This window comes from Betta splendens, chromosome 9, assembly GCF_900634795.4.
Source record: "Betta splendens chromosome 9, fBetSpl5.4, whole genome shotgun sequence".
Taxonomy (NCBI): Eukaryota; Metazoa; Chordata; class Actinopteri; order Anabantiformes; family Osphronemidae; genus Betta; species Betta splendens.
In genome coordinates, this window is record NC_040889.2 from 29,793,134 (window position 1) to 29,805,864 (window position 12,731).

A 12,731-nucleotide genomic window follows, 5' to 3' on the forward strand; every position below is an offset into this window, starting at 1 on the left:
TTCAAAATGCAGAAAGTTGAAACTGTTTTCACCAAACGCGGACTGAGTGAAAGACGCACTTTGGCCACATACCCAGAATCTCCATGTAATGTATAAAAAATGAGGTGCAGGTTTCCTGTAAATGCTTGTTTTGGTGCTTCTCGTTCAGTACAGTAGATGTTTGTGGACTGTGGCAGCATCATGATACCTTTGCTTCTGCTTCCAGGCCTTTTAACACTAAAAGGTGGTTGTAAGTAAAGCTCCACTTGCCTTTAAATTCCCTTTCTTTACATCCACATGTTATTTATATCGGCACAGATTAAACTGGACCTCACAACTAGTGTGGGTTTGGAAAACAAAAAGTCCATGATACTGCTTTTACATACTAATCCAGAACTTCTAAGCATAAGCACCGTATTTTTACACATTACTGGAAGCGAAGAACTGGCTTGGCTGGTTTGGTGGTTATGAATCCAAAATGGGAACAAAAGAGCCAGACACCTGTCCGGCCTCACAAAGCGATACGCTGGCAGAACCAGCTGCCCATCAGATAGTGTGATGGTTCACCTTCCAATTTTGACGCCACTGCACTTTGACAGCCCCTTAACGAGGACACGCTCAGCACGGCAGCCTCTTGGCGGAGGTGTAGGACCTTACTGCGGGCGGCTAATGAATCAATCCCATCTCTCTCTGCCAGCAACAGCCTCTGAAGCACAGTGTTAAATTTGGTGGAGAGGCATTTGTATCTGAGCTGAGGCTTAATTAGCCGGAGCTATAGTCACTCTGTGCAGGCTAAAATAGAAAAGAAGGAGAACAGGCCACGTAGATGGAGAGAAGATAAATATCAACAGCTTCAGACCGAGAAAGAGAGCTTAGATAGAAAACGGACACACTCGTATACAGAGAGACAAACCACAGAATTATCCCCAACTGACACATAAAATGTCCTTGTTGATCATAACAGTCAGGCAAAAAAATAAATGCTTAGGAATAACGTACATCATCACTATTTAAACGTTTACAGTTACAAAATTATTAGAATAAATTGAGATTTGTTTGAAAGTCAGATGTAAAAAACGGAATCTTTATATTTATTTATTATTTATCTTTTATAACATGAAAATGTTGGATTCACATGGATCGTGTGAAGAGGTCATTCACACAAACATTTCACTGCTCCAAAGCAGCTTTCAAACCATCACTGCAAACATACAGTACTGAAATAATAAAGACCCAGAGCCAACCAATTATCATTAAAATCTGTGAGCAGTGAATTCATGCTCCACCTCCCTCAGTGGAAGTAATAAATGCAAAGCGAAAACATCAAAGCGTCAAGTTTCCACATTAGAGCGAGAAAACAAACTGCAGCAGCATAAATCAAGTGACGCAGATACATGAATGGGTCTGAGCCTTTCCTTCACACTGCGATGAGCTGCTTTAACTGACACTGATCACATCAACTCTGAACCCTAGGCTTCAATATGCAAACATACAGTTTACAAAGCAAGCACCTAAAGAATTAGGAGGAAGATGGAGGCACGGACGGAACAGACGGGGCATGAAAATCTGATAAATATGGAGGAAAGAAGTGAGAAAATGTATTCAGCGCTCAGTGTCCCAACAGGCCGACAGCGAGAGTGAGCTGGGAGATGGACAGAATAGCAACAAAGATTTTGTCTATTTTTAAACCACCAGAGAAAAGAAGAGATGGAGAGAAATGTAAAGGTGGAGGCAGGAAGCAGCAGGAGATGAGGAGGGATTCGTGTGTCGGATAGAGAGCAACGGACAATGTCAGAGTCAGAGGATGAGAGATGAGAGAGGATGCGTGGAGTCGTCCGTGCTGCTCGAGGTCTGTGGCTCAAGAGCTGCAGCGATAACTGCCCCCACAGCCTCCACCCCCCGGCGGTGGTGGAGGCTGAATGCGGGAGATGCAGGTTGCATGTTAATTACCAAAAATGCTAATTGGAGCGACAGAAATAAGAAGACGATGCCTCCATTCCAGCCTGAGACCCCCCCCCCCCACTTCTCTCTGTCACTGCAGGAGCCCTGACTCTGATGAGCACTAATCAGACAGTGATTGGCTGCACAGACTGTCTGACTTCAAGGCGCTCTGTCTGCCACACATCAAGCACACAACAAGAACTGCACATAATTACCGTTAGATGTTGATTTGTATCATGTAAACACATATTTATTACTATAATAACCACTGGAAAGTAGCTGTTTTGTGCTTGAAGGATTAGCGTGCACCCAACACAGACTGAAGTCCACTAATTAGCATATTATGTTTTATTAGGTTAATCTAAGTGTATGTCTCATACAGAAAGTTTGGACCTCTGAGCAGCTACAGGATGTTTATTTACCTGCAAAAGCAACAATCCTATTTAACAGCAGGAAGACAGTGGTTTGGTTGCTGTATGAGACATTTCATTGCTGCCAAGATGCCAAGTGAGCTGAGGCAAAACCAAGCGGTCTTCTGCCACCACGCCAGTGATGCAAATTCTGAAATTCACTTTCACTTTAAGTTGTTTTCAGCTTCAGTTAATGCAGAATGTCTCTTCAAAACAGCCACATATCAAGAAAACTCCAAACAAGCTAATGCTAGTGTAAATAAACAACTGATGATGTTTGTGTGAGACTCGTGTAAAACTGATCACATTTACATTTCAGCAGCTACACTTTATACTGTGCAGTATTTGTCTTACTCAGATGTCACTGGCTTTCGAGGATAAAATACACTATATTTTGTAATGTGTGTACCGAGCCTAATAAAACCCCGCCTGGTTTCTAAAAACAATGGTCTTTTTGTCATACCTGCAACAGACAAATAAAACATTTTTACTTTTAAATACTGTTGCTATGGTTGTTCACATAAAATCTAAAAGAGGATATTATTTAATTAAAAAAAGAATGAAGGACCACTTTAATATCTGTATGAGACCAGTTAAACATGTCCTCGGAATCGGAAAACAGAATCTCCGAAGAATTGTAGCGGTTGCATTAACAAGCAGTTTAACAACAAAAGAAAACCTCTATATATACTTCAATGATTTATTCAGTATTAGTATTACTAGCACAATTTACGCTGTCGATTACTTGCGCTTCTTCCATAATAATCATGGATAATCAAGGAAGAAACTGCAGTTCATAGATGTTATTCAGGGACAGTTTGTAAAGATTCAGTGTGTTTTTCAACTGAACTGTCAGCCAAGGTACGTGCATTATCAAATGAATGGGCCTGTCAGTGGGGAAGACATCAACTCTATTCAGTCGCTCTTCAGTCGCTGCTGCCGTCTCCTCCCCAGTTCACACAACTGAAGCGTCCGAACCAATGAATGCGTTTCCAGATTGACTGGCGATGCCGCACGGGTTGCTCTGAGTTACTGACTTTTATGTCTTGGATGGATTAAAAAACAAATGTTGAATGTTCTCAAATAATATAATATTGCTGCCCTCCGCATGTTTTTTTTCCATTGAAAACGTGGGTGTTACCTGTGGCCGACCTCTGGTCTAAATCATCCTTATTCAATTTTAAATTGTAGTAGTGTAACCTTAGTTAGTATTCCTTTTTATTTTTTTATTTTATGTTTGGGAAACGTGACATTTCAGCTACTGTGATTTTATTTGTCATCAACATTAGTTCCTACCTGCCCTTGTTGACGGGGGACAGGAAAGAGGTGACGCCTGTTGGTTAAGAGCGGCGTAAAGAAAAAAGTGTACATGTGCCGTACTGTCTTGCCGTGTGGTGCATTAAAGAAGCATTCCACGTAAAGAAAATTGTAGCCCGTACCAACAGCGAGAAATCAGGGTTACAGTAGCTTGTCTGCCACAAATCGAACGCTGCACGCAGGACGGTGCACCGTTCAGCTTCTTATTTTCGGTTTTAAACTGCCATAATTTGCCATAATTTACTTACGTTATAACTTCATACTATAACACGACCAGCGGTTCATGGTCTTGGCGATCCATGCACTAAGTAATACAACGGTGTCATCTCGTGATCACATGATGATGATGAGACGCTGTTTTTCCAATAATTAAAATAAAAAAACTGCTTCCACTCAGACTTGAACCCCGGACAAAAAGTTTTACAACCATGTATCTTATTCTCTAGGCCACCCAAGACCTAATCATTAGACGATCTACAAGAGGCTATATGACATAAGCAACTACGATGTTTTAGGACCAGAAGTGGGAGTCAATCGCCACCTACAGGCCAGAAGGACGTAACACACTCTTCCCGCAGTGCAAACTGGGCGCTGACGCGGCAGATTCGGGTCCCAAACGTGGTGGAGGCAGACACTTTTACCGGCTGCCTCTGTACCAAAGCAGCAGATCTGAGCAGACTCATTTAGGACTCTTTAAGGTTATTTTATCGTGGTTATTGTGAGTGGATGATGATGCAGAGGAAGCAAACGACTGAACATTTTCTTTATTCAGACACAACAAACTAACCCTAAAATCATGGAGCTACAGATGCTCAAGTTCTGCTATGTTTCCCTCAAGGATCTTCTGATTGCTGCTCTCTGCCTTTTTAAATGATGTTTTTGTAAACCCAGGCAACGCTCCACATTTGCATCAAAGATGTTCATTTCAATTTTTTTTCAAGGGTTTGGAAATTAAAGTTTTCAGGTGTCTCGAAGTTCTGAGGAAGTAAACAGTGGCAGGAAGTATTTGTGGCAGTGGGAAACCAATGAGCTGTCGGCTGTTTTCCATCTTTCCCGCTCATGGTTCAGCCCTAGCAGACATCAGGGGACATGAGCGTAAAGAAGAAAACCTCAGCGCTTTGTAGTCAAGACCAACCACAATTTAGTAGTCACCACATGTGAGGCTGCTCTGCACTAATAAGCACAACTTGCACATTTGCCGCTTTACATCCTAAACTTCACAGAATGATTTTCTACTAACAGGTAACTGATTGGACTGAAGCATCCTCCACCACAGGAGAGCAAATAAAGATAATCACCAATGTGCTTCTTAACCTGCTGGAGCAGTGTCTGACGTCTGGAGACGCTGCATGAGAAAGGAGAGCTAATGATGTCGGAGCATGTGTCCATGTGTCTGTGCTCGGTACATGTGTATGTGGATGCGTTACGTTCTGCTGTTTATTTAGCTTAATCAACTTAAGATGCTTTTAGAAGTCTGGGCTTTGTGAGGGTTCCAACAGCTTTACTGCCTCATAAAGGACCTTTATCTGTCTTAACAGAGCCCAGGAGGAAATATTTGAACCAAATAAATCTGAGCTGAACCAGGGCTACGAAGAACACAACAGAATAAGGTCGCTGTATGTTACTGAGCAGCTCAGGGCGCATCTGCCTGGAGAGCGCCGAGACGAGACTAGTTTGTTTTACAGGTTTCCTGTAGATCGGTTTAGTGTTAATCGGGAGGTCTGTGTGAGCAACAACAAACGTCCGGCTGATTACATCTTCCACTCACTGTATCTGAACACTTTTCCCAGCTGTCGTTCACCTGCTGTGCTGCAAGATGGCGGCCGTCAGACTTCATTGAGGAGCACAGAGCTGTGTGTTGTAGTCAGATCTTGTTTTAAATCTGTAATGTATCCAAAATTAGATCTGCCCAGTGTCGCTGTTCATGCACCTCAAACCAAAGTTTTAAGGTTTCAAATGTGATTGTGGGACAGAGAGAGGAGACGTTTACGTCGCATGGCCTCATGGTCATGACTGATGTCACTGAGCAGCTTCACACCAGTAGTTGGGCCCAAAGCAATCAGAGCCTCCTAAAATACATGAGACCATAATATATAGCTAACCCCCCCCCCCCCCCCCCACACACACACACACTCCTACCCCCTCACCTGTCAATCAACCCCCCTCACCAACACCCACTGTCTTGACCCGTCAGGGCTTGGCCTGAGGATGCAGTGCCTCTCGGACTCCGTCTCACTATGTCTGGGGTCGTCTTTTATTCGGATCAGGCGTTACGTTTAAATGAATTTTAAAACATTCTCTGGCAAGAGTTTACTCGCGCGAAAACATTGACAACTGAGTCTTTCTAAAACAAAACAAAATGATTTGTTTCATTAGCATTCAGAGCGACACGTTTGTTAATAAGTAGAAAATCTCTCCTCGCTTTTAGTTTGTGTTTTTTGTGAGAGAGAGCGGCATAAACGTGTTAAAACGATATCTTGCAGCAGTAGAGCAGTGTTGCAGTGTAAACAGGACTTAGAATAAAACATTTATTTGGTTTCTCAGCTCTGCCGCTGCAACGACATGACAGTGACAAAAATGGAGCCGATTGATTTTTAAGCTGGACTCAAGGCTCCTTTCTCTTTTTCATGGTGGTCGGCCCAGGCGTGTCTGGTAAAACCTATTTTGTGAAATGTTATTTATGAATATTTTTGAAAATTTGACCCACATTATGCCTGAAAAAACTGTATGGATTTACACATCGTAAAAACCCATGTATGACGACTTTCAGAAGATGAATACAAACATCAAGTTTTTGGAAGGTCTACGCAGTTTGTTTAATGATTTCCTAGAGATTTAAATCATCGGCTAATAATGCTTATTTTAGAATTAGACAGAGAGTTATGACAATGCAACAAAGGCACTTCATGGTTACTTATTGGTGGATTTGATGCCTCACTGTGTTTCAGATTGAGGACAGGACTGTTGTTGTTTTGTTAAACCTTTGTTTATTTACAGAGATATAATATAATATAATATAATATAATATAATATAATATAATATAATATAATATAATATAATATAATATAATATAATATAATATAATATAATATAATATAATATAATATAGTGTCACCTCACAGCAAAAAGGTTCTGGGTTCGATTCCCGGGGGCGGCCTTTCTGTGTGGAGTTTGCACGTTCTCCCCGTGTTTGCGTGGGTTCTCTCCGTGTTCTCCGGCTTCCTCCCACAGTCCAAAGACGTGCATTAGGTTGATTGGCTTCTCTCCATTGCCCGTAGGTGTGAGTGTGTGAGTGAATGGTTGTCTATGTGTTGCCCTGCGATGGACTGGCGACCCGTCCAGGGTGTACCCTGCCTCTCGCCCATAGTCAGCTGGGTTAGGCTCCAGCACCCCCGTGACCCCGCATTAGGGAATAAGCGGTTAAGAAGATGGATGGATGGATAATATAATATAATTACAGAAAAGCCCTTTTTTTATTTGGATATTGTGTAACTACCGTTTTTTTGTTTTTTGGGCCACTGACCTTAAAAATGTCTTTGCACGACATTGGTCTTCCTCATTAGATTCCAGCGTGGGAAAGCGATTCCAACACTGGGAAAATGAATTAAACTGTTTTAAAATGCTGATGGATGCCAGCGACTCCACTAATAACCCTCCTGTCTGTCCCCTGTGATTGGCAGGTGTGCTGGTGGTGAACGTGACCTGGAGGAAGAGGACCTACGTGGGAACTCTGTTAGACTGCACCAAGCACGACTGGGCTCCTCCCAGGTAACAGTCCGCTAACGCATAACGAGGAGCGTCATTCACGTTCCAGCAGCTGTGTGGCCGATGTTGGACCTTCACTTGTCTCAGCTCCTTGATCAAAAGGAAAGGCTTTTGAGCTTTACAGCTGAACAAGGTGCTGTTAATTCCTTCCGATCCCTAGAACTGATGACACGGTCTTTGGTCTTAGACGTTCAGCCGTCATGACAGGACATGGGGTCATTGTGTATGATACAGACAGGTGTTCCTCCTGTTTAAATCCGTGCTGTGCGGCCTGTAGAGTACCTGGCTATGCCTTAGTGCTGGAGGCTTGGCTTCTCCTAGAACTACTAGTCTGGCTTCTAGTGTATTATATTCTCATATCATTTTCTGTTCCAGCCCATGCAGCAAGAAAACTAGTGGAAGGTGAAGTGATTTGACATCCTAATCTGTGTCGGGGCCTGATGAGGTGATTCAGATGTAGCGTAGCCGAGCACAGAAACCCATCACTTGAAGCATCTGTTGCTTCCAGTGTCTGTTCTAATCGCTGGTCGGTTATCATTGTGCTAACGTTGGCAGAGACTTGCAGCTTGTCTGTGCAGATGCTGTCAAACTCGGCCATCTTTCAGCATCCCCAAGAAGTACAGAAATGCTTTTAAAGCGGCTGGAATCTCTGCTAAATGCTTGAATTTGATTCCAGTGTTTACTCCGGAATCTGACGGCTGACTGACGGTAAGCGTATCGCGTCACTTCCGGTTACTGAGGTTTGCTGCCGCTGTGTGTGTACAGCGTTACTCTCCGCTCTTTTCTAAATATTATCGTTTTATATCCGATAGCGACTGCTAAAAGTTGCAAAACAAGCTTGTAACACTCAAGCATCTTTTCCTTTCATTAAACGTCCTGCTAATTTACACTGTTATCTAAGTGTTTTCTCCGCTAGCGTAGCTCCTAGCTTACTTTCCTGCTATGGCTTCCCCCTTTTCCTCTCCCTCTCGCTCTGTTCGGTGCTCGGTGTGTCTTATGTTTAGCTTATCCTCTGCCTCCTTTAGTGATGGTAATGGTATCTGTAATAGGTGTACGCTAGTTGCAGGGTTGGAGGCGAGGTTGTTAGACTTAGAGTCTCGGCTTCGCACTTTAGAAAACAGGCCAGCTAGCCAGGTCCCTTTAGCCGGTGCGGAGCCTCCTAGCTTAGCTGCTACCAGTCCCCCGGCAGGTCCCAGGCAGCTGGGCAACGACTGGGTCACGGCTCGTAAGAAACGTAGCTTTAGGCGCCCACGGTGCACCACCAACCGCTTCACGTTTCAAACAGATTTTCCCCACTCAGCGACACACCCGTAAACGTAAAGTTAGAGAATCCAGCGGTCACAGTTAGGTGTTTGCCTGGGGCCAGAGCGGGCGACATTGAGTCTTATCTTAAGCTCCTGTCCAAGGATAAACGTAAGTATGCTAAGATCGTAATACACGCAGGAGCTAATGACGCCCGGTTACGCCAATCGGAAGTCACTAAAACTAACATTGAGTCGGTGTGTCCATTCGCCAAAACAATGTCGGACTCCGTAGTTTTCTCTGGACCCCTCCCCAATGTGACCAGCGATGACATGTATAGCCGGCTGTCATCGCTCCACCGCTGGTTGTCTAGGTGGTGTCCTGCAAACGATGTGGGCTTTGTGGCTAATTGGAGCACTTTTTGGGGAAAACCTGGGCTGATTAGAAGAGACGGCGTCCATCCCACGTTGAACGGAGCCTCTCTGCTCTCTAGTAACATGGCCATGTTGCTTAGTCCCCCCACTCCGTGACAACTCAGAGTGGAGCCCAGGACGCAGAGTCGCAGTCTTACACGCCTCTCTGCATGTTCTCTACAGCCGCGACCCACTCTTAGTCTTAGTTATCGCATAGAGACTGTGTCTGCTTCTCGACCACCTAAACTATACAAGTCACAAACAAATCAAAGAGGAGTGACTTACCAGAATTTAATAAACATCAAAACAGTTCCTCTTACGGAACAAAGTAATAGTAAGCTAATAAAGTGTGGTTTATTAAATATCAGATCTCTCTCATCTAAATCCTTTTTAATAAATGACTTGATAAGTGACCATCACATAGATCTGTTCTGTCTCACTGAAACCTGGCTGCAGCAGGATGAATATGTTACTTTAAATGAGTCGACTCCAATGAGTCACATCAACTATCATGTTCCAAGAAGTACAGGTAGAGGTGGAGGAGTAGCAGCAGTTTATAAATCAGATTTATTAATTACTCCTAAACCTAAACATAGTTATAACTTATTTGAGAGCCTCACTCTGAGCCTTTCTCACCCAGACTCTAAAACTCAGAAGCCACTTGTGTTTTGTATTGTTTACGGTCCTCCTGCTCCATTTTCGGAGTTCTTAACTGAATTCTATGAATTCTAATCTGACTTAGTTCTTAGCACAGATAAAGTCATTGTAGTGGGAGACTTTAACATCATGTAGATGTTGACAGCAACTGTCTCAGCACTGCTTCTAACTCCTTAATAGACACTATTGGTTTTACACAGCAGGTAAATGAACCCACTCATCGTTTTAACCACACCCTAGATCTTGTCCTGACATATGGGGTTGAAATTGATAATTTAATAGTTCTTCCCCAAAACCCTCTGTTATCTGACCATTTCTTATTAACTTTTGAATTTAGCACAACTGACTCTATAACAGCTGGAAAGAAATGTTACTATAGCAGATGTTTATCTGACAATGCTGTTGCCAGATTCAAGCAGATGATTCCATCATCTTTTGCCTCAATGTCTTGCAGATACACAGAGAACAGTCACCTTAATCCTTATGAACAGGTTGACTGTCTTGTGGATGATGCTGCAGCTTCTCTTCGTACAATGTTAGACACAGTGGCTCCTCTGAAGAAGAAGACAGTGAATCAGAGGAGGTTAGCTCCGTGGTATAACTCAGACATCCGCAGCCTAAAGCAAAGGACTAGACAACTAGAAAGACAGTGGCGTTCCAACAAAATAAATGTAAACTGCATTGCATGGAAGGACAGTCTAATGAAATATAAAAAAACACTTTGTGCTGCTAGAAAAACATATTATTCCTCCCTAATTGAGGAAAACAAAAACAACCCCAGGTTTCTTTTCAGCACTGTAGCCAGGCTGACAAAGAGTCATAGCTGTATTGAGTCTACTATCCCCTTAAATCTCAGCAGCAATGACTTTATGAACTACTTTACTAATAAAATTATCATCATTAGAAAAAACATTCAGCAGCGACTTCTTCCAAATGACAGAAAGCACTGTCTAGATCCATCAACTTTAAATTTATTAAATCCTCTGTCTTACCTAGACAGCTTCTCCCCCATAACTCATATGGAGTTAACCTCAATAATTAACTCTTCCAAGTCGTCCACTTGTCTTTTAGATCCAATCCCAACCAGATTACTCAAAGAAGTTCTACCTTTAATCAGCTCATCCATATTAAATCAAATCAACCAATCTTTACAACTAGGCTATGTACCACAGGCTTTTAAGGTGGCTGTGGTCAAACCTCTATTGAAAAAACCAACCCTTGACCCTGGACAACTAGCCAACTATAGGCCCATTTCAAATTTACCCTTTATTTCCAAGATTCTGGAAAAAATCGTGGCTAAACAATTATCTGACCACCTTAGTGGGAATAACCTGTATGAAGATTTTCAGTCAGGATTTAGAAAACATCATAGCACAGAAACAGCTCTGGTTAGAGTCACTAATGATCTTCTATTAGCTTCGGATAATGGTCTAGTTTCTGTCCTTGTCCTGTTAGATCTTAGTGCTGCATTTGATACAATTGATCATCACATTCTATTACAGACACTAGAACATAGAATCGGGATTAATGGAACAGCATTGGGATGGTTTAAATCCTATTTGTTGAACAGATTCCAGTTTGTTCATGTTAATGATAAATTCTCCACACGCACAAGGATTAGCTATGGAGTTCCACAGGGTTCTGTGCTGGGTCCAATTCTGTTTAGCTTATACATGTCTCCTCTAGGTGAGATTATTAGAAAGCATTCTATTAATTTTCATTTTTACGCAGATGATACTCAGCTATACATGTCCTTGGAACCAAATGAAACAGATCAACTAGTCAAAATTCAGGGTTGTTTAAAAGACATCAAATCCTGGATGTCCCAAAACTTCCTTCAACTAAACTCAGATAAAACCGAGATTCTTATTGTTGGGCCTAAAAATCTGAGAGAGACACTATTGAGTCAGATAGCCACCCTGGATGGCATAACATTAGCTTCAGATTCTACTGTGAGGAACCTTGGTGTCATGTTTGACCAGGATCTCTCTTTTACATCATACATTAAACAAATCTCCAGAACCGCCTACTTCCACCTTAGAAATATAGTTAAAATCAGAAGCATCCTCTCTCAGAGCGATGCAGAGAAACTGATCCATGCATTTGTTACCTCTAGGCTGGACTACTGTAACTCCTTACTCATAGGATGTCCTAACAGCTCCTTAAAAAGCCTACAGCTCATTCAAAATGCTGCAGCCAGAGTTCTGACAGGACTTAGAAAGAGAGATCACATTTCTCCTACATTAGCTTCTCTGCACTGGCTGCCTGTAAAATGTAGGATAGAATTTAAAATTCTCCTACTCACATACAAAGTACTCAATGATAAAGCTCCTTCTTATCTTAAAGACCTTATAGTTCCTTATGCTCCCAGCAGAACACTTCGTTCTCAGAGCGCTGGGCTACTTGCGGTTCCTAGAGTGTTTAAATGTAGAACAGGGGGCAGAGCTTTTAGCTACCAAGCTCCTCTCCTCTGGAACCAGCTCCCTCTTCAGGTTCGAGAAGCTGACACACTCTCCACCTTTAAGATCAGGCTTAAAACCTTCCTTTTTGATAAAGCTTATAGTTAGAGATGGTTCAGGTCACTGGCAATTATTGTTAGTCACAGGAACCATCTCTTAGTTAAGCTGCAATAGACATAGACTGCTGGGGGACTTAATTTATACACTGAGCTCCTCTGTTTCCTTCTACCTCCTCTGTCCCATAACCTCCCATCATTGTCCCATGTTTAACTAACCTTGTCTCTTTCTGTCCAGTAGTTGTGCTTCTCTCCTCTCTCCCCCCCACCCCCACTCTTTCTCCCTCTCTGTCCTCACCCACAGGTATCATTGGACTCAAAGTTTGGTGTCTGTGATGGGCAGCTGCAGATCCAACCATCCTGCCTGCATCCAGTCCCTGGTCCTACCATCCTGCCTGTGCTCTGTTGTTGCTTGTTGTTGCTTGTTGCTGTTGCTGTGCTTTTCTATTTCTCTATCCTCTCACCCCAACCGGTCGAGGCAGATGGCCGCC

General features: G+C 42.8%; 1 protein-coding gene across 1 annotated transcript in view; it reads left to right on the forward strand.

Annotated features, from left to right (window-relative positions):
* Positions 1-12,731, forward strand: part of znf608 (zinc finger protein 608) — a 57,361-nt gene that overhangs the window by 32,453 nt on the left and 12,177 nt on the right. Inside the window, exon 3 of the mRNA XM_029161212.2 lies at positions 7,329-7,416. Coding sequence (XP_029017045.1) covers positions 7,329-7,416 — 88 coding nt within the window. The remainder of the gene's footprint in view (positions 1-7,328; positions 7,417-12,731) is intronic.